Source organism: Phycodurus eques, chromosome 18, assembly GCF_024500275.1.
Source record: "Phycodurus eques isolate BA_2022a chromosome 18, UOR_Pequ_1.1, whole genome shotgun sequence".
NCBI classification, from domain to species: Eukaryota; Metazoa; Chordata; class Actinopteri; order Syngnathiformes; family Syngnathidae; genus Phycodurus; species Phycodurus eques.
Genome location: NC_084542.1, coordinates 6,007,895 through 6,035,689, shown reverse-complemented (window position 1 = coordinate 6,035,689; position 27,795 = coordinate 6,007,895). Strand labels below are relative to the sequence as shown.

The 27,795-nt window shown below is 39.3% G+C and overlaps 1 protein-coding gene across 9 annotated transcripts in view; it reads left to right on the top strand.

The window, feature by feature from the left end:
- Window positions 1-27,795, top strand: part of LOC133416939 (neurexin-3b) — a 283,913-nt gene that overhangs the window by 69,740 nt on the left and 186,378 nt on the right. For 8 of the 9 annotated variants that reach the window (XR_009770304.1, XM_061704310.1, XM_061704312.1 and 5 more), the window contains 5 exons: window positions 3,430-3,731; window positions 5,750-5,773; window positions 7,314-7,475; window positions 16,441-16,879; window positions 22,317-22,700. Coding sequence is in view for 8 of the 9 variants with exons in the window: in XM_061704310.1 (XP_061560294.1) it covers window positions 3,430-3,731; window positions 5,750-5,773; window positions 7,314-7,475; window positions 16,441-16,879; window positions 22,317-22,700 (1,311 nt within the window). In the remaining variant the exon portion in view is untranslated. The remainder of the gene's footprint in view (window positions 1-3,429; window positions 3,732-5,749; window positions 5,774-7,313; window positions 7,476-16,440; window positions 16,880-22,316; window positions 22,701-27,795) is intronic. The other variant, XM_061704308.1, reaches the window with a different exon arrangement.

The window sequence follows — 27,795 nt, the reverse complement described above, 5'->3', positions numbered from 1 at the left end:
CCATCCCACGGGTTGGTAGTCGAGTGCGCTAACCGCTGAGCTAAAAGCCAGCTAATTCGGAGATTGAGAGGTTCGACCAGTGCAAGATGGCATATGTTACAATTGCATTCAAAACTTAGGACAGCACGCCCAAAAATACTGCTCTGGGAGAGACTAGCACAAGACTATTGTCACAGTGAAATGACCCATATGGAAGGAAATGCAGAATGTAAAGGAATTAGAGGACCGTAGAGGACTGGCTCAAAGTCAGGCCTATAGGCTTAGATCATTCAGAAGCTCCAGAATAAAATTTCTGAATGAACTATGTTGCACTATATTTATGACATTTAAAAAATTTTTGCACAAGCCGGAGAGATCTGTTCTCGCTCTTGCCTCTGTTTTTGCCTGCACCTCCTTGTCATGCTTACGCACAGCAACACAATTTGCACCAGCCTTTCAGACACATTTAAAACAAAATCAGCCTCCACATCACCAATTAAATTGCGCATTCTAAATTAATCAATTTGCATATACACCTGTACTCCTCCCAACAAGTGCAAAAGGCACAGTTTGACACTTGGCAGATGCAATTCTGGATGTACCCTGTTAGTAGATCAGCATGTTCATGCCCATTTTTGCACCTGCATACTATCATAAGTAAATCATGCCATTACTTCCTAAATAAGGACCCTCTATATAGATGCTGTTTGTTTAAACAAATAAACACCTCATCTCAGAGCAACACTTCATTTCACACAAGGATCCTAGTTCTCAATAATTTCCTCAAATAGTGGTCGCGACTTAAAGACGACACTTGATGTGCAATACATTCCTCCTCAATGGAAATGCGGCAACCAATGAGATTACACAAATAGTGGCAGATAGTAGCCTCAATTAATGGTCAAGTGTTGTTGTCTTAGACAATAACATAGACACTTACAGCATGTGTTGCCTTCATTATAAGGCTTTTAATTTTTGGCGGCTCCAGACAGATTTGTTGTTCGTATTTTTTGGTTCAATATGGCTTTTTCAACATTTTGGGTTGCCGACCCCTGTCTTAGACAAACATCTAACCTCAATTGACATCTCTCAAACCCCCCCCCCCCCCCCTTATTTCCCCTCCTGATAAAAATGGTATGAAATAGAATACCCAATGAACCATATGCATTATAAAGTGAAGTCTGCTCTAATGGATGCAGTGCCTCAATTAAACAGGTATATGCTTAACCTCAAATAGGTGCCTCCTAATTTTTGCTCAGAAAAAGATGCTACTAAATAAAATTATCCATACCTCACTACTTCTTCAAACCCTTTAATAATAAATAAACAATACCTGAAGTGTAAAGCCAGACATGCACGCACTTCCATGCTACAACACTAATTCAACACAACAATGATTTTTGTCAAAACAATTTTTTGGTTTCTCTTGCAACAACCACATGCCATAAAAAATAACACCAAATGTCAGATGTTCTCAGAGCTGCCAAATGTTACGGAACGTCTGTATTTTGTTACGGAAATCACTGAATGTTGACTTGTTCCGGCCGTAACATTGATTGTTCCGGATACTGGGGAAAAAAAACAAAAATCCAGCGCATGGGAGTGAATAAGCTACACTTCTTACCATGCTTCTTCCAAAAGTTTCACGAAGGAAGGACAAGGAGTCGATAGGCGAAGACGATGTCAAAGCCATGCTAATCGTTACAAGCAGTCGCTAAACATCGAAATAAGTGATTTGGTGAAACAATACACTTGTCCCATAGGTCTGGTTGGAACTGCATTTTCGCAGAGAGTCACCAACTTTGAACAACAAAATAACAGGCCAAATAATACGTGTTTAAAGATATGAATATAAACTAATACACATCCACACAGGACGCCGCGTCTGAACTGGAAATGAATTAGTATGTCACTGCACACATCACTTCAGAACTACGACACGTTAAAGGCATGTTAATATTATTATTAATAATCAATATTTGCAATAAAAGATAAGAACCTTCATTATTCCATTAATTGTGGAAATTTACATCGTTTCAGAAGCAATTGTGGATATAGGAAATATACTGTAAATAGCATGCAAGAGAAGATGTAATTACATTTCTTCTTACATGTACTTTTTGTATGCGTACAAGTACATTGCACAAGATAGAAACCAAAACTATTGTCCATACATGAACAATCTAATTCAATCTATCAGCAATTTTATTTGTTTGTTTGCAAAATAGAGTGCTGAGTTTTAATTTCGACGTTTGCGGTCTGATTGATCTGCTTTAATAGATTTGTCAGTTTTTTTGTTACCAGGGTTGAAAACAGAATTGGCAGGGGTGAATTAATCCATGATATTTTTGATGATGGAATATCAAAATATCATATACTGGTGCTTTGATTCAGACTCCAACTGTGATGTAATAAAAACATAAACAAATATTGAAGCCATAATTTATTAGCGATTATGTTTATGACTGTCGCACAGAAATGTTCTTGACAAAGTTTTTAAAATATTGAAATTCAGACAGATTTGGACAAATTGCTCTGGAAGTGATTTTTTAAAGTTTGGTAGCTCTGTGTTCTCCATTCCTCCATTGTTGCCCGATACGCTACTGTGTTCTTCATTGTTGAACTCATTTCCACGATGAACTGGTCACACTGCTTTGACATCATGCTATTTCAATCGCTGACAGAGCTGTTGCCATACTGCCTAAACACCCTGTGGTGGAAATAATAGCCAGGTTTACCATTCCAAACTATAAAGTGGTGCGCTAAACTGAACTTTATGAAAAGTAAATTTGATTTAGCCTTCCACTAGCTCCTTCACTGCCATCCTTACTTTGTGCTCTGCGGTAATCTGACGAAAATAAGTCACTTTGAAACATGAAAGTGGTGTAAAACAGTCAAATTAGGCTTGTTTTGGATTTATGTGCACCATTAGATGAAAAGGGTTTTCCATCACAAGTAGACTAGCCTCAATTGTACAAACAGGGCTTTTATGATGCTAACTGAATGGTGGTGGAATCAAAACTGTAATTATGGTGAACAGTTGCTGTTTGCTTGGGGTGACCTTTTCTACATTGCAAAGCAGTTCTCCTTTTAAATGAGGCTCTTTCATAATTTATTCAGGAGGAAACACGGAAGCTCGTTTGTGTTAGTGAGATGGTTTGGATTTAGTTGTTGTCATTGTATTACATTCGATTTTAATCCAACATTCTAGCATCACCATCAGTGCCAAATGTATGTGCATGTGAATTGAAAATACACTCACCAGACACCTAAGTACAGATGGCCAATCCAACAATTTTGTCGACTATGCCGACTTATCATTATGTCTGGTGTGTATCATTATGTCTAGTGTCATAGTTTTGTGGCCTCACAAGGAACCTTATAAGGACTATTAGAGATCACCTTGCATCCAATTATAACATTTCCACTTTTTTTTCTTGTCATTTTCAGCGAGGGAGGAAAACGTGGCCACCTTCCGGGGCTCCGAGTACTTCTGTTACGACCTTTCACAGAACCCCATTCAGAGCAGCAGCGATGAGATCACGTTGTCCTTCAAGACGTGGCAGCGCAACGGTCTCCTGCTCCACACGGGGAAATCAGCAGACTATGTCAATCTGGCGCTAAAAGATGGAGCGGTTTCCCTCGTCATCAATCTGGGTTCCGGTGCCTTTGAGGCTATCGTCGAGCCTGTCAATGGAAAATTCAATGACAACGCCTGGCACGATATCAAAGTCACACGCAACCTGAGACAGGTAATCGGGGGTGGGGGGTTGGTGATGGATGGAGTTTGGCTACAGGTCACATTTTTTTGGGTGGGGGTGGCTGGTGGGGGTTTTGAGATTAGCCGAGTCAAGTGACAGAGCTGGTTGGAAAAATGTCATCATGTTCTTATCAGTTGTCATTGCATTGACACAGTTCAGTGACAAATACCATCAAATTTATTTATAACATGACTTTCTTTTTTAATTCATGGTTTGATTTCTGTTTGACTGAACCAAAACAGAAACCCGTTAGCTTAGTCCAGGTCTTCCTACAATTATTGTTTCCTGTTGTTTACTAATGTAATTCACGTTTGCTCAAACTTGCTATTCCCGTCTCTTTGTTTTCAGAAACATTTTGCTTGTGTAGAATATAGCCTTTGACTGCAAAGCCAGATGAAGCGTTTGCCTTTAACAAGTCTATTAATGCAGTATTCACAGCATGGCTGATCCTGATGCTTTTTTAAAAGAAAGCTGCAAAGCATAAGCAGATTTTATTACTGGATAGATAGTTTACTATTTTGGGGTTTATTTGCTTTAGGATGCAGCAGGAGTGTACAATGAAACATTACAATTTTAACACCCTGATTTACAATATACAATTTTGAAACCAGAATTTTGGGGGGAAAATACCCTTTGGCAGCTCTGCCAGCATGAAAGGATTGAGGTTTGATTTACTAAGATCACAAATAGCGGACGCTAAATTGTGTGTTCGCCCTAACAGATTGCGCGCTGTTGGTGGGCCTGTTGCACGGGAGTTGCTAGGATTGCGTTCTTTTACTAAGGTTCCAAATAGCGTACGCTAAATTGGCTGTTTACTCATTCCAAAAGATTATGCGGGCTGTTGGAAATGGGTGGAAGTGGTAGCGGCCGCCATATTTAGTGTTAGTGGAAGAGGCAAACAAACATACAGTATACTGTAGCTGAGTTACGGAGAAGATATACTTCTCTCCGATAATTTGGGGGAAGCCAGCAATCGCATCAAAGCTATGTTTTATGTAATTTGACCTGTCCATAGTTTGTGGCATCAATCTTTAACTGCACTTATTCTTATGATAAACCAGCCAAAAGATTAATTGCCATACATTTAACTTTATTTTTAGACTTTTATGTCCACTAAGAATGCTAAATTGTCACTTAAAACATTGCCTTTAACGTTAACATAGCATTTACTGCATGATGGTGTCAATTTTAACCAGGATTCATTTCCCCAATATTTTCAATGTCAATTAATAAAACAGCACTCTCCAACTGATTAACTTTAAGGTTCCACTGTTGTATACTTCAGTGTTGTTTAATTCGCCTTCTATACAGACCAATGTACAGACCAATGTTGAGTTAGTGTCAAGTAAGGAACTAGGCGTTATCAATAGTTGAGTCTGCAATGCGAGAGGGGCAGCATAACAAACAGTACAAGTACAGTAAGTGCTGAATTCCTGACTTCTGCAGTTAACTGTAGCACCACTCTCCTATACTGTAGATGAAGTTGTAAATGCTCACAGTTTAGGGGATTAGATAATAAGTGCTAATTGCTCCTTTTTTCTTTTTGAGTTTCTCAATTCTGCCCTTGCTTTTCATGATCATTTTCTTTCCACTTTGAAAGCCACTCTAAAATCCAAGGTGAAAAAAACACTACAGGTTCTGTATGGATTTGTGTTGTTCTACACAATTTTTTTTTCTTCAAATCCAACGTTTTGCAGTGCTGCTGTTTTTTTTGTTTGTTTGTTTTTTTTTTCAGGCAAAACACTGATTGTAGAAAATGTGTTTAGGACAACAAGATGTCTCTGTGTTACATCAGATATTTCTCTTACAAATCATGTAGTGTTTATTCACCGCGGCACTAACTCATCCATGATACTAGTCATATTTTACTAACCAATATCTAACCAACTAATGTACTAACATCCTAATTCTTCATCATTGGTTTTATTTTCTTTCTGTCCATCCTTATTAACAACCTTTTTTTGTTCACTATTCTTTTGATTTCCTTTCTTCCCCTTTTTTCTGAAAAGCAATCAGGCATTGGACACGCTATGGTAAACAAACTACATTGTCTGGTAGATATCATTCTTATTGTCTTTTTTTTGGGTTTGCCGTGTGTTCCCTCCCCCTCTCTTTTTTTCCGTTCTTTTTGAGTTCCATCCTAGACACTCTTATCAAAAAATGAGGAGATGGGTTTGTATTACCAGGCAATTCTTTCTTCACTTGTCAATTTCCTCCCTGACCTGCCAATAACCTTCTTATTTACCTCACAACTCCCCATCCTGTTTTTTTTCACTTTAGCGTTTACTTTTTTTTGTTGTTACTTTTTTCCTCATTATTACAGTTTTCCAATAAATATAAAATTGACTACTTTGCCTTTTGCCAGGGCAACTTACTTTTTTCTTTTATTTGTTCACACAAAAAGTCCCCATTTTTTGTGAGGACTGTCGTCCAGAACTGACAGAAGCTTTCCACAATCCCAGCAAAGATGGTTGACATCAACACTGACCCTTAAAAAGAAAATACCTAAAACTGGAAACGCTGAACCTTAATTGCGGGAGCTCTGACAGTTGTTTCCAACTCACTATGGCGCATGGCATGCCCAGACTTCATTCACCTATCATAATTCATGCAACCCTAAATAACCACTAACACAATAATTAATTCACTGACCCTTCATGCATTACTTTCACCCATTTTGCCCTCCCTGTGTGTTTTTGTAGCATGCTGGTGGTGAACGTTTGTCTTTTCTAACCCTTATCGCATTACCCCCCAGGTCCATAGGCACAGCAACATTTTGAAGAATATGCATTCTGATCTAGGATTTTTGGTCTGGTCAAGTGATTAATATCACGACCATGGCACCTCAGTTTAAACCTTATCCGAGATCAGCGGCTGCTATTCTGAGAAAAGATTTGAATATGGGCCTTGGTCTTGAATGTGCATGAGACTCTGTACCTCGTGTGGTCTGCTCAAGCTGTGTATTGCACCATTCAATTACTTCCTTACATGTCCAGTTAAATGTATATAATTTATTTTCGAACAGTGATGCCTTGGTTTGCAAAGTTATGTGGCGTGAAAACGTCCCCTTTGTTTTTGCATGTGTGTGTGGATAAAAAGATGTCTGCAAGAGAGAGGAGCGTGCGGGAGAATTTGTGTGTGTTAATTGTATATGTGTGTCTGTAATTACAAGATGAATCCCTAAACCTAAGACAAGTGTACTCAATTTGTCCTTGGTTTGAACATTGTACTAACCCTCCCCCAACCTAAAGTATCAGAACCAAACTTACGATCCATTTTCTTACCCCCATCAAAGATAAAGAAAATATGCCTCTGCCATATTTTCTTTACCTGTCCTGTGAATCCTATGACTAAAAATCCATGCTCCAAATCCAAACGCTGTCTGGTCCAAAACGATCGGGTAACACAAGGATTCTATGAAAAAGCTTCACGAGAAACCAAAATGGAGTGCAAAAAGTCCAAATGCCTCATTTCAAATGCAGACCAAGGAAGCAGGTGTGTTTTAAAACACCGCGCTACATCAAATCCCAGATTGTAATGTTTCGGCATTGGCTATGTGTTACCCCTCAACAGGTGACTATATCCGTTGACGGGATCCTCACCACCACTGGCTACACCCAGGAAGACTATACCATGCTGGGCTCTGACGATTTCTTCTACGTGGGTGGGAGCCCCAGCACTGCAGACCTTCCTGGATCTCCAGTTAGCAACAACTTCATGGGCTGCCTCAAAGAGGTAGGAAAACCCTTATATACTAACAAATAAAGCAAGGCCATGGCTAATTCAGCACTGAGTGGGATGCTTGTTCTCGATGTTAAATCTACTGTAGTGTTTAAACTTTCAATGCACATTAAATGACACTTTTGTTAAGCAAAAAAAAAAAAAAAAGTACTTTCAGAGATGCTTAAAATGTAATCAATGTTCTTTCCCAAGAAGAAAGCCAAAAAGGGAAGCAAATAAAATTACCTTGTCAATTAAATCTGCTGAGTTAGCTTGGGGAGTATCACATCTTCCTTATTGCTATACTTAAAAATAATTCACCAGACCTACTGTGAGACAATACATGAAAATTGCTTGTGTCACATGTACTGTTGCAGCCTCAGCTTGAGTGTGCTGCAAGACCATCTCCCAATGGGTAGCGATATGAAATAAATAGCTGCTGATGAAGATATCTTAAGTGTTTGTTGTGTTTTGGGACATTTATGATTTACCAAGTACTGTATTATAAATACACCATGCCCCATCAATGATATATTAAATCTTGCTTCTGTCTAAGGAAAGATATTAAAGAAAATACATCATTTAATGTAGACAATGACACATACTAGCCTAAAGTAGACGCTAAGAGAAAACGAGTACTATTCAGGATTCTTTTAGCTATACAGGAATTTGTATAATCTTCTATTGTATTGTTTGTGCCTGTAATGTGCTACCAAGCTGCATCAGTACCACTTTCACAAGACTTGACTAGCCTCGATCAAATTACTATCCAAACAAGCGTGTGACCACTTCCAAATATACCTGCGCGTTTAGTGTTAGATTTGACTGCTTTGTTTTTAACACAGAAACACAACACTGAAATTAGCGAGGAACCTGCAAATGGCGATGATTGTTCGTATCAAACAGCTACTCTGTCAACGGAAAACTGAAATGTATGTATTTAGTTAAATAGTGGCAGGAGCCCTCTGCCACTTGTTGACTCCCCTGAAAAGAAAGTGGTATCAAGTCTAAGTACCACTACAACCACCCCAGGTTGTAAGGCATTAAGAGCCATCACCAGGAAATACAGTATACCCTACTTTGACCATCGTTTTCTTCTAATCAATAATTCCAGCATATGCTCACCGACCACGTTACGTACGCTGATGCAATTCGATGAAATTAAAACGATTGCCTTTTACAAAAATGATAATTCTTTGTTTCTCCCGAATACTGAACATCAATAATAAGCATGGCTATGTTTGTAAGAACAATAAAATAAAATGAATACAGTGCATGATTTGATTTTGGGCTCATTAGATTGTGCAGGTGGTTGTAGTATATCTTGTTGATTGCTTTGAATTAAACAGTTAACAGTTGATTGCTTTGAATTAAAATATTTGCATGGTCAAAGTCATCATTTTGAAAAGAACGTTTTGAAAAGCCCATTACAACAGGACTATACAGGTGTGAAAAATAATCTGTAAAAATGGACCAGTCCTAAAGTGGAAGAGTGTTTAAACATTAAAGCCCTTACGATTTTAGGCTGAATAAAGGAATTGGGTTCAAGGCAGGTTTTGGAAAATCCCCTTGGAGATGTTGGTGTATAGCAACACAATGATTAGGTTGTCTTAGGTAATGAATCAGTTGGACAGATTTTAAAGTTTTTTTTTCTCCACTGTGAATTAATTAGATTTGGCTGATCAGTATTATAAAGGGATATGCTTGAAGAAAGATGTACATAATAAGAGTGACATTCTATATTTCAATACTGTAAAATTGTGCGTTATTAATTGAGGATTAAAGCCCTCTGGATAATTCAAAATCTCTTTTGAGCTATGTGTGTTTTGAGCTATGTGTGTGTTTTGTTAGCTGGCACCTACTATGAATAAAAACCTACTATGAAAAAACACCATTAACCCCCCAATTCCCCCCAATTTGTGACCCAGCCTTGCTATTAAATCATAGTAGAATAAGCCCATTAAGCATATTTTGAGGGGGGGAATTGCATTAACTGCTGCTGTAAATTATTATTATTATTTTGAAGTACACATTTTTCCCTGTCTTCCAATTGACAAGGACAATTACATAGAAAAAAAGCCGTATGCATATATATGTTTAACATAGGGCAGTCCATTCCCACGATAATTTAATAGAAACGGATACCAAATGGACTACAAATAGAATAATGCAAATATTTTTATCCTACATAAACTTAAAGGCAATGTATAAAATCCTTTTTTATACCTTGAAATCCTGTCAGGGCAAAATATAGTTTATACTGTGCTCGTAGCGTGCATTTGTAGAGCATTTTGTGACAGTATTTACCATATTTTTGGTGTATTGCTGTGGAGTTGTGTGCATAGAGCTTTTGAGAACTTTGCTGGATGGTTAAAAATGTAATAAGCGGGTTTATGTTACCAAACTTTCAGGTCACATGACTCTGACCAATTATATTAAAATCAAATTCAACCCCGTGGCCCATTATTACATTTTGATCCTAAAATTGAAATATGAAAAATCTGAGATTTAAAAAAAAAAAAAAAAAAAAAAAAAAAAAAAAACACAAAGACCAAAAGAATAATTGACCTTTTTAGTAGTTTACATTTCATTACCAATTGAAAATTAAAATAATGAACGATACAGATATTCTAAATGTCCAACAACTGATGCTGTTGTTTAAACCAAAAACAAGGTCAGACTGAATCAACAGTACCTCTGCTGGCTGCATCCAGGTAGTCCACTCTATATTGTCTCAATTGTTACATGACACTATTAACCAATAATCAACTCCAGAAAAGTGACAAAATGCTTAACAATTAATTAATAACTGAATTATACAATATTTGTATCACCCAAAAGAACACGGAAGGTCACCAGACAAACAGAGCTTAAGCAATAGCAATATATGTATGAACTTTGAGCATCATAGTCCTCAATTCATCTTTATTTGGTGTTTCAGCTCAGCAGCAGCATTCCATTATTTGTAGTGCATTCCATTATTTCTAGGTCAGATGCCCATGATAAAATGAAGCATATTATCATGTTGTTGTTGTAGCTGCATGTGCATATGTAACCACAACATTTTGAGTGCGTATGTGACCCAGCGATGCCTTGGCCCTTGAGGGCATAACAAGCTTGGACAGGATCTTGGAGGTGATTCAACATTTGGCCTGACAGTGGTAGTACTTTGTGGCTCTCAACCCTCCTCATACTTTCCTCCATCAAGCAGGCATGGAGCCATCTGCTAACCATGATGATCCAAACTACTCAAGATTGCTCATGACAAATTGTACTAATAACTCCCTTTATATTAGGGCTACGAACGAATCAGTGCTGACTCGGCGGTGCATTCGAGTGCGGCGGAAAAAATTAATGCAGCCTAAAAATGTTCAAGATTTGAATCACGAATCAAAGAAAACCATATTACTTACTTTATTCTAATAAGAGCTGCAATTCTGCCATGCTTTCACCTAAAAAAAAAAACCCAAAATATTTCACAATATTTAAGCTTTGTTTATGGCCGATGCCATCTTGACTTACCGCGCATACGTTCTGGGCATTGATGCATAGTAGCACTACTGAGATCTGGGGAAAAAAAAATTGTTTTGGGGAAAAAAAAAAAAAAAAAAAATTGCATCGCTCCGATTGGCTGCAACGATAACATGCCAAGCGTGCCAAGAGAAGCTCAAAAGGAGACATCGCTGGAGAGTGTGTCTGCGGCAGATTGAACTGGAGAAAGCTGCTAAAATGCGTCAGTCAAAATGCGCCAGCGTATTCTCTGACCGGTTCAATCGTTTTCAGATAATCAAATTGGATTATTCATTTGTTGGACTATTATTACAGAATAGTACAAGGAGTAAAATTGGATTGCGATTTGCTATCCTCTTGAAACAGCCAAAGAATACATTGATGTTGACATGTTTTGCCACAGTAAGTGAATGCCTTACTTTTCCTTTGTCCGCCAACAAAAGATAATGTGTGCTGCCGTCACAACCTCTCTCGTTCAGGCTGCACTACATGCATCTGCCCCTGTAGGCTATGTCATCCATGCACAGTACTCAAACAGGCCCCGCCCACGCTCATGCGCCGCCACGTGAAACGCAGCCTTGTCACGTGAAAGGAAGGCCAGTGGGCAGCCGGTCGCCAGTCAGCCTGATGTTTGTAGCGCCGTGCTGTCAGCGCCTTGTACAAACCCTTTCCTCCCGCACGCCATCCTTGGGGTGTCTCAGGGCACCCGTTGATGGTTCCAGAGCTGTGGAGTGGCAACTTGTGTCAGACTGTGGGGGTGGCAGGAGCATGCGCTGTCATGAGGCATCAAGAAAAGGACTTGTGAGCAGGAAGAGAATGTATGTGAAGGACATAAGGTATTGAAATTCAAGTAGGGTTTAGAGGGGGGGGAAAAACAAACATTGTAAAGGTCTGATGCTGGCAAGGGTCAGTTTACAGAAGACATAAGCAGTAAGAGCGAGAAGAAATAAGAGTGAGGGGTAAGGAGGGCAAGAATGTTTGGTATTTGAAAGGGGCACTGCTGTCATCACATTTGTGTTAGTCACCACATTTTGCATGTTTTCCCCTCAGATACAAATGCAAATCTAAGCCTGTCCTTCTATATTTGGAAGCATTTTTTTAATTTCTGGAGGGCCAAAGAGTGGGTGATGTGAATCTGTGACTTCACCCTCCATCCTTATTCCATTTAGGTTAAGCTATGAGACGTAATTAAATGTTATGATGGTAAATGAACTATACAGTATTTACTAAATTCATGTCCTTCCTGTCATTAATTTCTTTTAAAAGGCTAATGCAATACCCACATGAACAGCAAAAAAAAAAAAAACATTTAATCTATCTGCATAATACTTTCAGATCACAAAATATAGATGTTTCTCAAAAACAGGATTTGGTAGAGGCCTCAGTGCTAAACAAAGCTCTTTAAGATGCAAAATACAATAATAAAAAAAAAGCCACACATCCTTTTAATGCTTGACTTGCCCTAACTCATCGATTGTTAAGAGAATGCTTGGACTCATGATAGAAATGTCTTCTTATGTCGTAAGTAGTTACTTGAAATATGTTTTTGTTTTTAAGAGGAATGCCTCTTACATCTGTCACATAGAATGTGTTCAGCTTTATACAGACGACAGCTCAACTTGACTCTGAAAACTCCCATTATATACTACAGATGGTGATATTTGCGATGCCCACAATCCCTAGATGAGTTGCTACATAGATAACGAATGGAAAGTGTGGAACAACCTCTCCAGGAGCAACAAAAGGTGGCAGATGGTGATGAAGACATTTAGATTAATGAAAATGCTGCTAGAATTAAAACGCTGACATCGTGCTGAAAACCATGGGGGAAAAAAATATTATAACATCACATATCGTTGCAATTCCCAGATAGCTACTAAAGGCTGTTAAACAGTATTGCAATGACAAAGCAATCCTCTGCTTAGTAAGTGTATCATCATTTATGCCCTTGTTCTCACAATTGTTACTATAGCAGACCAAGAGAATATTTCCGATAGTTCACAATAAAATGTTTTGGATGAAACTAACCAAACTGCGCATGAACTAGAGACCTAGTGTGAATGATTTTCTCTCAATATTATATTGTTTTAACTGATGGAATCCCGAAACAACACATAATCTTTGATTACTGTGGTGAAGCTTTTAACCACTACAAGCAGTGTTTGAATAGCAGTGAGTGTACATAACCTAACCTACAGCACAATTACCAGTGTGTTCCTGGTGTGTTTGCTTAATCGAATGCCTCCAATCTGTTTGATCCAATATTAAAATTTCAGGAGTGGGCACGTTTCTAAACTTTGGAGACGGTAAAATGTCTGCCTTGTTAAAAAGTAAGATTTGCTATCACATTTCTGTGGTGAGCTGGATTGATTCCCTCTGATGATAATTATTATTATTCTATATCTTGTCCATCTGCGCTGTCTCTTGATGAATTTTATTATGTATTAAATAAATAGTGATAAACATACTCTTTAAATAGTATGTTTTGTATGTACATGTTAATTCAGAGCTAAAAGACAAAACCAAATTCCCTCTGCAAAGTCTCACGAGCACCTTTGTATTTATATCTTTGTACTATTTAAGTGGACTCCTCCTGTTTCTTCGTTAGCATTGGTGCAACATCAGCATCTGAGAGCAGCTGTAGTTTTGGAGCCTGAGAGGACAAGATTTGAAGTAGATTAGGGAAGAGATTATAAATGTGTACATGCCAGTATATATATATATATATATATATATGCGTGTGCGCATGCGTGCTTTTGTATGCCCTCCCGTGCTGCCTTCCCTGGCCCAATCAATACACCATCCTAGAGCAGAGATGGGAGGGGGGGGACCTTGGCTTTATGGAGTCATTACCCTCCCTTGCATTATGAATGGGCCTCATAAGATCGCTGATCGGTCAAAGGACGGTGTAACAAAACATGGCCCATAACAAAGGATAAGATGAGGTGCACATGGCTGCAGTATTCACTCCCTCTTTTATGATACCAATTCAATCACTTTAATCAAGAGTGCAGCAGAAAAGAGGCATTTCAAATCCTTATAAAATTGATGGCTGTCTGATTGCATTTTATTGTTTTGAAAATATTTTTACTGGTACATAATGATAGATAGGATGTTTGCTAAGAGACAAAAACTGGATTTTCTAAAAGCAGTACATTTTCTTTACACGTGCAGACTAATAAAATACACTTTATTACCAAAAGCATTGGCTCACCTGCCTTGACTCACATATGAGTTTAAGTGACATCTCATTCCTAATCCATAGGGTTCAATATGCCGTCTGTTCACCATTTGCAGCTATAACAGCTTCAATTCTTCTCGGGAGGTTTTCCCACAAGTTTAGGAGTGTGTTTATGGGAATTTTTGATTATCCTTCCAAAAACCCATTTGTGTGGTCACACATTGATGTTGGATGAGAAGGCCTGGCTCTCAGTCTCTGCTCTAATTTCTCCCAAAGGTGTTCTGTCGGGTTGGGGTCAGGGCTCTGTGCAGGCCAGTCAAGTTCCATCCACAACACACACTGTCATCCATTTCTTTATGGACCTCGCTTTGTGCACCGGTGCACAGTCATGTTGGAAGAGGAAAAGGCCAGCTCCAAACTGTTTCCACAAAGTTCGGAGCATGGAATTATCCAAAGTCTCTTGGTATGCTGAAGCATTTAAGCATTAGCAGTCTGCATGCCTAGGTGCTTGATTTTATAAACCTGTGGCCATGGAAGTGATTGGAACCCCTGATTCTGATTATTTAGCTGGGTGAGCGAATACCTTTGGCAATATAGTGTATCTTGATGGAAAGAAGTTTGAGAAACTGACCATCACAATAGTTTTCCCATTGCAAATGAGCATTAAAACTTCCCCCAGTCTTTTTTTTCTTTTCATGTATTATTCAGTTTCTTCTTTTGCCCAAGAGTAGACTTAAAGCTGGCTGAAAATGGAAGGTTAGGTATTTTGCGTCAGAATTTATAAAACAAAAAAAACAAAAACATCAGTGTTTCAGAGAGAAAGAGTCCTGCAATCTTAATGGTGGTTCGATCTGCTGGCATTTTAATGCCGCAAGGTGCAAGCATATTTGAATATCATTTTATGAAAACATCACTGAATGGTTGTGTTGTTCAAAGAAAGTGTTAGGGTTCAAAGAAGTTGCCAGTATTGTGGTCATGAGAAAAGATATTGTGTCTAATCTAATTCATTTATTTTCCGGCATCCGAACATATTTGTACAAAATGTAGCCAACATAATATTTGCGTGCTGGGCATATGCAAAGATTACAATAACCCTGTCATCTTTCACTAACTGGTTTAATTGCAGCAAGTCTGACGTTTGTATAGTCTACATTAGTATTATGTAGTACTTTATCAGTCGATTTGGTGTTTAACAAAGTGTGTTGATTACTCGTTGACTGCCATGTTCAGGAGATTAAATGTGTTCCTTAAATGTACTGACAGCTACAGTACATCGCTGTTTGGGTTGTACAAAAAGCATATTTTAAATGCAAATGGCATGCACTGGTTTTAAAGCATTTAATCCTTAGATCTCTCAATGTTATTCTCCCTTTTTTGTCTGTCTCCCTTTTTTGTCTGTTTCTATATTTGATTTCCACTGTCTTTGTTTATTATTAGTATTATTATTCCATTTTGCCTGTTTGTCTTTGCTTTACCTCACTATCTATTCCTCCTTTGCGTTTGGGTCACCTGTGTTGATTCACTGTCAAATCTTCCAGGATTACCAGTAATCCAAAAGCAGTAAAATCTGTTTGCTGACAGCTGTGCTCGCTGTGACGCTATTGCTGTTTCCTAAACACACACACACACACACACACACACACACACACACGCACACACACACTGCCCTATATACCAGGAAAAGCCTGTCTTGCTCCACAAAAAGAGTGGGGGAAATTAATTTCCCACCTCAGTGCGTTCCAATGATAATCTATTGTGCTTCTTTTTTGCAATATTTTGTTGTATTCAACTGTAATGTGAAGATGCTATACATTACGGATGAAGGTTTTTGGTGAATTTATTGTGGGCAAATAGTGATGATATTGAGTCTATTCTCAGTGGACTTGGCCTTATGAAGTCTTTTTAAGATGTCCATATGGCTTCCTAGCAATATACTGTTGACATCGCCTCTGACAGCTCAATATAATACAATATAGCCAAGCGTTTCAATTCAATCTTCTTTTCTTTGTGAGCAAATTGATCTTCAAATAGTAAATTACCACAAACAAATTGGGCCAAAAGCACATAAGGTATTAGTTTAATCGATCCACCTGTCCTCATATAAGCACTTGGTAAAATAACCAGCCTGTGATGCTATTGTACTCGTTCATTGAAATTCATTCATTGAGATAATCAGTGTGGTTCAGGACCAGTCTTTATCAATCCTTTGCATTCCAAAGTAAGATAGGGATGTAAAGGGATTGCCTTTATTTTTGCATGTACGTTCTCTGATGCCTCCATCTTTTTTAGGTGGTTTACAAGAACAACGACATCCGTCTAGAGCTGTCCCGTCTGGCAAGGATTGTGGACCCAAAGATGAAACTTCAGGGCGACGTGGTCTTTAAATGTGAAAACGTTCCTACTCTTGACCCCATCAACTTTGAGACTCCCGACTCCTACCTGTCCTTACCAAAATGGAACACCAAACGCGTTGGCTCGATCTCCTTCGACTTCCGAACCTCAGAGCCCAACGGCTTAATACTTTTCACCCATGGCAAACCTCAGGAGCGACGCGATGTCAAGTCCCAGAAGACCAACAAGGTGGACTTCTTTGCTGTCGAACTTCTGGATGGGGTGTTGTACCTGGTGCTGGACATGGGTTCTGGTACTATCAAAGTGAAAGCGACACAGGCAAAAGTCAATGAAGGTAGCTGGCACCATGTGGACATCCAGAGAGATGGCCGTTCAGGTAAGGAAGTGCTAAATACTGTACAGCATAAACAGGAACAAAAACAACAAAATACAAATACAGGGGCGCTTCGGTCTACAATGGATGAATACATCATCACACTGCACAAGAAGGCACACTCTGTTACCGCATACTTAGTTTTTCATTTGATATTATATACAATATGATACTATACTCACAAAATGTTCGTGATATTTGGCTTTCGGGTAAAGTTTTAAGGTGATCCTAACATTCACTATAACATTTACATGTGAGAATATGGCCTTTTCTAAACTTTTGAATGCATGTGTCTCACTGTTTCCGTACTGTAACTTGCTACTATCTAAAAAGGAATTCAATGGCAACATTCAGGCGTTTGATCCATGAATCGATCATTAGATTTCCAAGGACTTATATGTTTGTCTTTCTATGACTCTTCCATTCTCTGTGTTGCAACCTGCTGAGTGATGACACTTTAAACTCAGTGACCACTTTCCTCTGAGAACATCCTGTTTGAAGCCCTGCAATGGCATGGTACTGTTGATCAATTGTTAGGTGTCTTGTTGGTCTCATGATGTCGAAATGTAAATAGCATGATGAAGAGGACTGTTTAGATTGCAATTTTAATTGAACCAAGAAATGTATTAATCGATTGATGGATTTAACCCTGGCTGTGAATTCTTCTGTTCAGCTTTCAAACGTTTAGAGAAGGTCAAATTAAGTTAACATGCGAGGCATTGCATTTAATTATTTTAATAATCTATTTGATGGATATTTTTATTGTTTAGATAATGTAATCATAAGAATCAACAATGGAAACCTATAAATGCAAATCTCTAGTCTGGCTCAGTGGTGTGTATGGCCTTAACGTGCCTGAATTCAGTCCTTATCTCCAGCCTTGTCCATGATTTCCTGAGGCATCACATGCCAGAACTAGAGCATCAGGTACATAGCCACAGTAATGGAAATGTACTGCAGAAGAGAGCTGTTCAAACAACAACCCTTGCTTGCTTCACATCTACATAATGACAACAACATCCTCACAACATCCTGATTTATTGCAATAATAAAGTCGCATTCCTCTCCAGATAGTTACAGAGTCCATTTCTCCTCACTTTTCTCCATATGCAAGTCCTCTAATCTCAGCACATGGTCAAAAACACAGAAAGTATGCCGACAAAGATTGCATTAGAGAAAAGGTGCTAGAAACTTCTGTTGCCTTGAGCTTCAAAGTCAATGCAATCTCCACATTAGGCGGGATACTCCGGAGAGCTTGGGTGTGTTATTCGCCACTGCAGCCTGTGGTATATATCAGGTTACTGAAGCCAATTTAGCTGTGTGTCAGAGTCAGCTACTTTGATTAATCACCAGCTGTGCCCCTAGTGAGATAGTGAAGAAGAGTAAGATTTTCACAGGGAAATGGAGGAATGAGATAGACAGAGGATACCAAACAGGGATTGGTTAGAACGAACACATAGTTACACTTGTGGCTCAAGTAAAATGTTACTTGCCAGTGAATGAACTTTCACAGTTGCCAGAGAATTGTATTCTGTTTGTAGGTGTGACCGTTGAATCTTTTGTCTATCACTGCCTTCAGATGAAAGACTAAAAGGTTTGCTTTGGAAAATACCCTACTTCTTGCCATCTGGGGAACCCAATTTTATATAAAAAAATACATTATTGGGTCAGGATTGATTGTTTTCATTTACAGTCTTGTTCCTGAGTCAGGGTGCTTCTTGATTGGTTACATTCTGTTTCACATCACAATTCATAGCATCATGACTCAGGGAGACGTCAGCTTCCCCCAACCACATGAAGATTATTTTTTTTGTCGTAAATATTGAATGTGTTCATTATTTAAGCTTTTCGGCCCCACCTGTTTTCGGACCCTATTTTTGGGACAAATCCACTCTTAACACACCTTAGACCTAAGGATAATCTCATAGGGTAATCTTATAAAATATAAGATAGTTTGGCGTCTGTGGTTGAGAAAGGCAAAAATGCAGCCCTATGGGGGGCACAACCCAGTGCAAACTGTAGGCCGGTCCCAAGTCCGGATAAATGCAGAGGGTTGCGTCAGGAAGGGCATCCGTCTTAAAATCTTACCAAACCAACAAACAAACAAAGAATTCCATACCGGATCGGTCATGGCTCGGCTTAACAACGTTTAACCTACAGGACGCCGGTGGAGATTCAGCTATTGTGGGTCGAAGATGTCAAAGACAAAGGAGAGGTGGAAATCGGGTTCTTCGGCAGAAAGAGAAGAGGAAAACATAGAGCCTAGAACTGAATGTGGGGACTCTGGATGTTGTTACTATGACAGGAAGAGCTCGGGAGTTGGTTGACATGATGATCAGGAGAAAGGTTGATATATTCTGTTTCCAGGAGAGCAGGTGGAAAGGCAGTAAGGTTAGAAGCTTAGGGGCAAGGTTGAAATTATTGGTGGGGAGGAAGATTAGGAAGACACAGGCAGAGCAGAGAACCGTGTGGTGGAAGCTGACAAAGGAAGAGTGTTGTGCAGCTTTTCGAGAAGAGGTAAAACAGGCTCCCGGTGGACAGGAGGAGCTTCCAGAAGACAGGACCACTACAGCCAAGGTGATCAGAGAGACAGGCAGGAGAGTACTTAGTGTATGTTGGTGTAGGAAAGGGAGAAGGAGACCTGGTGGTGCAACCTCAAAGTACAGGAAATCATACAACCAAAGAGGTTAGCTAAGAAGTAGGACAGTGAGAGGACTGAGGAGAGGCGAAAGGAATACATGGAGATGTGACGTAGGGCAAAGGTACAGGTGGCAAAGGCAAAACGAGGCATATGATGACATGTATCCCATGTTTGACACTAAATGAGAAAAAAAATGTACAGGGTGATTTGAAAAGTAACTCTATTTTTAAGTACTTGCAATTTATTTCTGAACTATAATTCTTACAAGCAAGTGTATTGCATGGAGTTTTATTTAAAATTGGATATGGGCGCCAGCATTAGCCACCAGTTGCTCAAGCCGCCTGGGAACCGCGTTAACTGATTTCACAAGGAACTCTTGTGGGATGGAAAACATAACTTCTCGTATTCACCCTTCAGGTTCTTCCAAAGTCGTTGATTTGGTAGAATAGACTTGCTCCTTTAATCATGGAACATACACAAATAAATTGATAAAAACATTACAACATATTAATAAATTATCAGTATTTTCCAAAAGGGAGTTACTTTTCAATCACCCTGTATACAGGTTGGCCTGACAGAGGGATAAAGATGGGAAGGATGTGCAGCAGGTTAGGGTGATTAAGGATAGAGATAGAAATGTGTTGACTGGTTCCAGTAGTGTGCTGTATAGATGGAAATAATACTTTGAGGAATTGATGAATGAAGAAAATGAGAGAGAAGGAAGAGTAGAAGAGGCAAGTGTGGTGGACTACGAAGTGGCAATGATGAGTAAGGGGGAAGTTAGAAAGGAACTAAAAAGAATGAAAAATGGAACTGCAGTTGGTCTTGATGACATAACTGTGTATGTATGGAAGCATCTAGGAGAGGTGGCTTTGGAGGTTTTGACCAGCTTGTTCCAAATAATTCTAGCAGGTGAGAATATGCCCAAGGAATGGAAGGAAAAGTGTGCTGGTGCCCATTTTTAAGAACAAGGGTGATGCAACCATTAACACTATGCACCAATTGGCAATTTAGAGTCTTTAATTAACATACAATGCATGATTTTGGAATGTGGGAGGAAACCGGCGTACCCAGAGAAAACCCACGCAGGCACGGGGAGAGCATGCAAACTCCACACAGGCGGGGCCGGAATTTGAACCCCTGTCCTCAGAACTGTGAGGCAGATGTGCTAACCAGTCGGCCACCATGCTTATGCTGATTCAACCACTCATGTTATTTTACCCTATTTTGTATTTATACATGCATGTTCAGAGCTCGAATTTAACTTTTTAGGGCACTTGTCTAAAACCAGTCTGTCACCATGCCACCAGTAATAAAGTTGATGATCATTATCAAATCATTATCATTGCCCATTATCAAAATGAACGTCCATCCATCCATTTTCTGAGCCGCTTATCCTCACAAGGGTCGCGGGAGTGCTGGAGCCTATCCCAGCTATCCAAAATGGACGTATGGCTTGCAAGTCAATGCCTGAATGTCAGCAATCTTGAACTTTGGATCGTATCAAGCTAATGGTGCCTGACTATTGTACAGTACTTGTTGTAATATGAACATACTCTACACTATGAGCATTACATAAATAAGTAAATACAACTCAGGGTCATATTAGCATAGCCCTGTGCCCACCAAAGGGTACCCTGTTTATTAGGAAGGGTATCTCACAGCTTTAATGAAATATCTGAGGATGAAAAGTTGTCACATGGTCCTTTTCACAAAGTGAAGTTACCAAAGTACTGCACTGAGTTTAAGAACAGGCTAATGAGTTTACAGATATTTACTGGGCAGAATGGGTCTTCAAATGACAAAGGAAGTTTGATATTGCTGTCTGGATATCCGTTGTCTTTTAACAGATTTTGCACTGTTCTTTGCACAGCATCCTGACATGACACGACAAAGCCGTCTGTCTGGTATGATAGGGTGTGCTTCTCTGTGGCAAAGGTTTTAACTAATTGACCTGCCAATGCTGCAATCGTTACAGTGCCATTCCAAGATTGACAGGTGAATTATCCAACCATGACAGTCCCCTTTAACTACAGCGACATTAACTAAATAATTTATTTTATCTTTAAAGCAAACATATAAAATGAACATCAATCAAGTCTTTCAAGTCATCATGTCTCATGTCAAGATAAGTCGAGATCAATTAACACCAAGTCCAAGTCTCAAGTCTTTTCGTTTTTGTCAGTCACGTCATCAAAACAGTGAGTCCAGTCGACTCACAGTCACAGTGACTTGAGCCCCCATCTCTGCTTAACACTGAGCTGAATCACACTTGCATTGGTGTAACTTGAAAATGACAGTATTTTAAAGAAAAAACTTTTACATTTCAAGGGTCAGTGTTGTAGGGCATGATCAAACCATAACGTTCGAGAAGAAAAGCTTGCAGGCGCAACGGGATGATTTACCCCCAAATAATTGTAAGCAATTTGGTAATTTCAGAAGTGTGTATCAAAGTGGAAACTCTTCTAATTAATCAGTACCCGAGATGTAGCTCTCTGTCTCAAAAAGGTCAGTGACCCCTGCGCTAGATAATGTACTGTGACCAGCAACAGCTTTCTACTCAATGTACTGTACATGTACAGGACAGTATATTTGAGGCAGTAAATATATTAGTTTTCAAAGGGATTCAAGTTATATTCATATGATCCAAGCAAAGTGTGTCAGATCATACAATCAGAACCAGAAACAAGTCCTCTTTGCAACTTACCTTTATACACAGTATATATGAAGTGGCTTTTGGACATTTTTCAGTATTAGACTGTTTGGATACGCTGTAATTGTGGATTTGTCTTCCTCTAGGCATCATCTCTGTAAACACCCACCGGACACCTTTCACAGCCAGTGGAGAAAATGAGATCTTAGACCTGGAGGGGGATCTTTATCTAGGTGGTCTTCCTGACAACCGTGCAGGTTTGATGCTCCCCACTGAGCTCTGGACCGCCATGCTAAACTATGGCTACGTGGGGTGCATCCGGGATCTTTTCATTGATGGACGCAGCAAAGATATCCGACAGATAGCTGTGTCCCAGAACACGACTGGTATCAAGTCTTCCTGCAGTAAGGTGATGGGAAAACAGTGTGACAGCAACCCTTGCAAGAACAGCGGGGTGTGTAAGGAGGGATGGAACCGCTTCATTTGTGACTGCACAGCAACAGGCTTCTGGGACAGCACTTGTGAAAGAGGTAGGTCTCCTTTTCTGTGTTTCTGAGTGTGTTATTCGTGTATAATCAACCTTAAAAAGATACTGTAACAAAAAGTGTATGGCACAGCCTTCTGTTTGCTGTAGTATATAAAGTATTTGACAAAGCATGTCTATAGGACAGTTACAAAGTTGGGAACCATGATGCTATTTCAGACATGGTTGCAGTGAAACGTATACTGACAAAACTGTACTTGGTATCTGGGAGTGTTTCCTTTTTTTTGGATGCTTTTCAGAAAGATTTTCTCAGATTTTTTTGTTTCTACCAACTGGCAATAGAAAGCTTGATTTAGTTTTTGGCTACAAGTTGGTTTGAAGTGAACTTGTTTTCTTGTGAAATGGGCTTGTCTCGGTTTTAAGAGCTTGGATGCATTAACGTTTTATTAGAAGGTGCAGCTTTTACGAGTGTGTTATCTGAGACTGCTGTTGAAATAGCTTTTGTCTTTATTGTTATCTTCCACAGATGTTAGTTATGAGTTGTGGTTACGATGTGTATATAACATTGAACATTTTGATGAGTGAGAGTAATGAGAGAGTAATGATCAGCCGTAGTGTTGCTCAGAACATCTTGTGTTTATGTTCTTAAGAACATAAAATGCATATTCAAACTACATAGTCATTGCCAAAAGTTAATTTTACAGAAATGTGACCGAGTTCTAATATTTACGAAGGAACTAAGCTGGAGCTTGGAGATTGCAGATGTGTAGTCATGTTGAATCTTTCTTCTAATTTCCAGTTATTACATTCAGATGTTTCATTCTGTCTGCACACATAGCCTGGAAGAGCAGCAGTCTAGCTTTTACGCTGCCTCAACAAGTAGGCAATTCTCCACTTTTTTTGCAGGTTGCTGTTCTGTATAAATTTCACTGACATGGAATGTGTCCTGGCAATATTCTACTTTATGAATGCCATTTTTGTGTTGGGAATGCCGAAATGCCAACGTACAGGGAACATAAAGATAATGGGAAATGGAGTCCCAACACAATTAATTTATACATCACACCAGAAGGTAGCATGACTTCACGCATCTAACTATCTGATCTGTTCTGATTGATTGTGTAAGAGTGCACACCATTGCAGTAATATCCTGCTTTGCTGGATTCTGTGCAAAAGGAGAAGGCGCCTTGATGCCAGCTCTTCGGGTACTACTCTAAAATAGTAGTTCTGTGTGATAGCTTTGTAAAGATAAAAAGCTCATAATAACAATAAAACCAAGCCAAAGCTTTTCACTGACCTTCCACCCACAGAAAAAAAAAACATTGAGTCATGTCCCTTAAGCTCAGTGTCAGTTTCCAGCCATCTTCACTGCTTTCCTCTGTCTGTTTTCTTCCTCCCACACATAGGTTGCTGCCCTACGGTGATGACCCTTGTGTTGTAGTACATACTGTAGCTTCATTGTGTTGAGCATTTGGATTTTTGCTTTGCATAGTCAGATGTATGGTATATTGTTCTAAAATGTTGGTAGTTTGCCCTTACTGGGTGAAATAGTTGTAACAGAAGGTATGACAAGAAAAAAAAATTAACATAGGAACCTATCAATATTCATATTAAATACATCTTTTGAGAAATCCCAAAAAGTAGAAAGTAGAAGAAGTGTGTGACTGTAGGCCAATTTTGTATTTTTATTTTTTAACCTGTACTGTTCGGCTACTTGGTCATGCAAAATGGAGGCTCTGTATACCATTTTACGCTAGAACAGTTTTTCTGCGAAACAGCGATGTTTGATGTACTCCCACTGTGGTTGCCACCAGCGTGTGGTGGGAGTGGGTACATCTCACCTGTAGAAACTGAATGCAAGTGATAGGACAGTCCAGGAAGTTCACTAAGTCATAAGTGTTGTGTATAGTGATTAGGGAGTGGCCACCCACACAACAAGCAACTAAATCCCATGGGGGTGTGTCTACAGAGACATGCTGGTGAGTCAAAACCATCTCACATGCATGTCAGTCGCTATTGTGACTCACAATGTCGAGCATATGATTTTGAGACCCAACCTTTTCCAGAGTTAGAAGAAGAAGAATCATCTTTTATTGTCATGAACATGCCTGCATGCACATGAAATTTGTTCTCTGCATTTAACCCATCACACTGAACACATACACATGTTAGTGGAACACACTGGAGCAGGGGGCAGCTGAAGCGCCCGGGGAGCATTTCGGGGTATCAGTGTCTTGCTCAAGGACACCACAGCCGTGAGTCCGGGGGATGTTGGCGGATGGTCCAGTCGGGGTTTTGAACCAAGGTCCCCCACGGTGGCAGGCGATGATCTTAACCATTAAGCCACGGCTGTGGCACATCATTGTATAATAAGGTGGGAGGCATGGGTGTGTGTCAGTGAGGGGAGGGCTTCAACTACCGCTAACTGCAAAGGCTGCCTTTATAAGTCCTCTGTTGTTCCATTTCACTGGATATATCACACACACTGAGTTGTGTGGATAGGTTTTAAAAACTTTATGAAGTTAGGCAGCACTGTGAACAAGAGGAAAACATTTTTTTTTTTTCAACTATTGTTTAATTTTTTTTGGTTAAGTGGTTTGTTAACAAAACTTTTTTTTTTTTTTTAATGCTTGAAATATCACACCTATCAAGCCTGAAGACAATTTGCAATGTTGGAACAGATTTTATTAAGAAACATGTAGCTGATGCACATCAAATGATATGGTGGGCCGGATTTGGCCCTTGGGCCTTATGTTTAATAAGTTTCATTTAGACCATTCAGAAGCTCCAAAATTGGATTGCTGAATAGGCGATATTTCACAATTATTTTTATTTTTGGCATTTAAATTTTTTTTCCACGAGTGGAAGAGCGCCTCTTTGTTATGGTTACGCACAGCGGTGCCATTTTGCACCTTCCTTTCAGGCGTCCTATCTTAAGATGCAAAATCGGTCATCACAATTTGTCTTAGGTTTGATAAATTACATTGCGTGTACTAAATTAATGTATATAATCCCCCCAAGAACGTGCATCGGTTAAGCTCTTTTCTACACTTCTTCTTGGGGTTTCAGCAAATCATCGACTGGACTTTGGGTCTTCTCAGTAGTCAGTCCTTATTCACGTCACATGTGCAAAAGCACAGTGGCTCATTACAAAAGGTGTCTCTTTTTTGCTGAACTGCTCAGATTGAGACCAGTCTCCCTGTGGCATTACCTCACCTCAGCTGCTTGTGTCAGCAACTGTATTTTATCCGTTACTGCCCAAAGTGTGTGAGGGGTGATGAATAAGACTAAACAAAAAAATTAAGACCTTTGGTTTTGCTGGTTTCTCCTTTACACAGCAGTGAGGAATAACCTCTGTGTCAGTGCTCTGCTGTTTTTAAAATAGAAAAAAGAAAATCATTTTCTTGAACAGTTGTGTTATCAATATCCTATAGAAATAACATTATTTTTTTTAATTGAAATGTTGTTGTCCATCCGCAAGCCCTATTTTTGATCTACAGTAATTAAATATAATTGAATGAACACATAAACGGCATCTGCGAATGACACAATGTCTAAATAATTGCTAAATCAATAATAATTTCTAAGAACTTGCCATTAGAATGTGACATGTAGCGTATTCTGTTGAAGAAAATAGATTTGTATTTGTTTAGATTTGTTTTAATTGAATGTGCAACATTTTTGAACAGAAGGAAATTTATTAGTCACGCTGTCCTGTTTTGCTACCCCTCCATGCTTTTTAAGAGATCCTGAGATCTCCTCCGGGCCATGCTGAAACAACCACAGAGTGCAATTGATCTGTACTATATTATACAGCACCACTGAGAAATGAACTTGTTACAACTAGGCACGGGAAAGGCCGCATGATAGAAATTAGGGCTCTATCTCAGAAAGTGTTTCAAGGATTTTTCATTACATTTCAGAGGTAACGCTTTGGTGGTTTTTGTTCTTATTTGCCTTTTTTATGTCGAGCTCTATTTTCTTGCATGCATTTGTCAATAAAGTAACAAGTGAGCTACTTCTGAACATGAAAAACATATATCCCATTGAGATACACAGAAATGAGAGAACATCTTTATTGTTTTGGGTTGATGAGTCATTTCAGGAGAGTAGGGGCACAGGCATAACGTGCTAAAGAGGCCACTGTTATGTTACGCCGGATAGTTCTGTTTCCGATCACCCAAAATATCAATCAGTTCATGAACTTTCGTTCGACAGTACTCATAATTAACAGAAACGCTCCACAGGGCGAACGTTATGTTAGTAAGGGAGAAGACTAATGTTAATCTCAGTCTGATTTACGCTCTGTTAATTTCAGCTTCTTCTCTCGGGTCCCAGGATGTGGCGTCTTCGGCGGGGAGAAAGGTCCGTGTTACAACTGCTCGCCTTGCATTTCACTATGAAATGCTCCCACACTTTTGCCATTTTTGGTCTTTTTTTTCTCTTCTGAATTTGACGTTGCGTCACATTTTCCTGCTGTGTTCCCGCTCCTTCAACCGAATAACTTCACTTCCGCATTCTACTTCCAACACATCGGTGACGTAAGCGCCTTGTGTCACATACGCTCTTGCGTGCTTCCGTCTTCGCGACTGTCTCCACGGTAAAACTCTTGATTGGCAGATTTGCTTTTGTGTTTTTTGAGGTGCAAAATGTGAATTTTAACTCGCAAACTGTGGTGCAAAACTGCTTAATTTGAGCCTTTTGATATACTTTATCGGGATATATATTTTTATATATATCATGATGGGGATATAAAATTAACTCTTGCAATATAATATTTTGTCCAGCGCAATAATCTAGTGAACAAAATGTGGCAGATATTTTGTTTTCTCTTTTCAAAAGAGATTCTATGCAACAGATAGCAGATGCTCTGTTCTGCACCTGCATGTCATACCTGCTCGATAGGATTCTCATCTCTTTTCTCTGTCATCTAATTTTTTTTCCCCCTATTTGCCAGTAAAAATAGTGATGTTGCTACATATTTTCTCTCTCGCTCTCTCTTTCTCTCATGCACGCAAATACACACACACACACACACACACACACACATCTCTGCTTGGCATGCCTTTTCTGCTTTAACCCACCCGATGAGACCAGACGGCAACGGTCATCAGAGGTGTGCTGTGGTGGCACAGGAACAG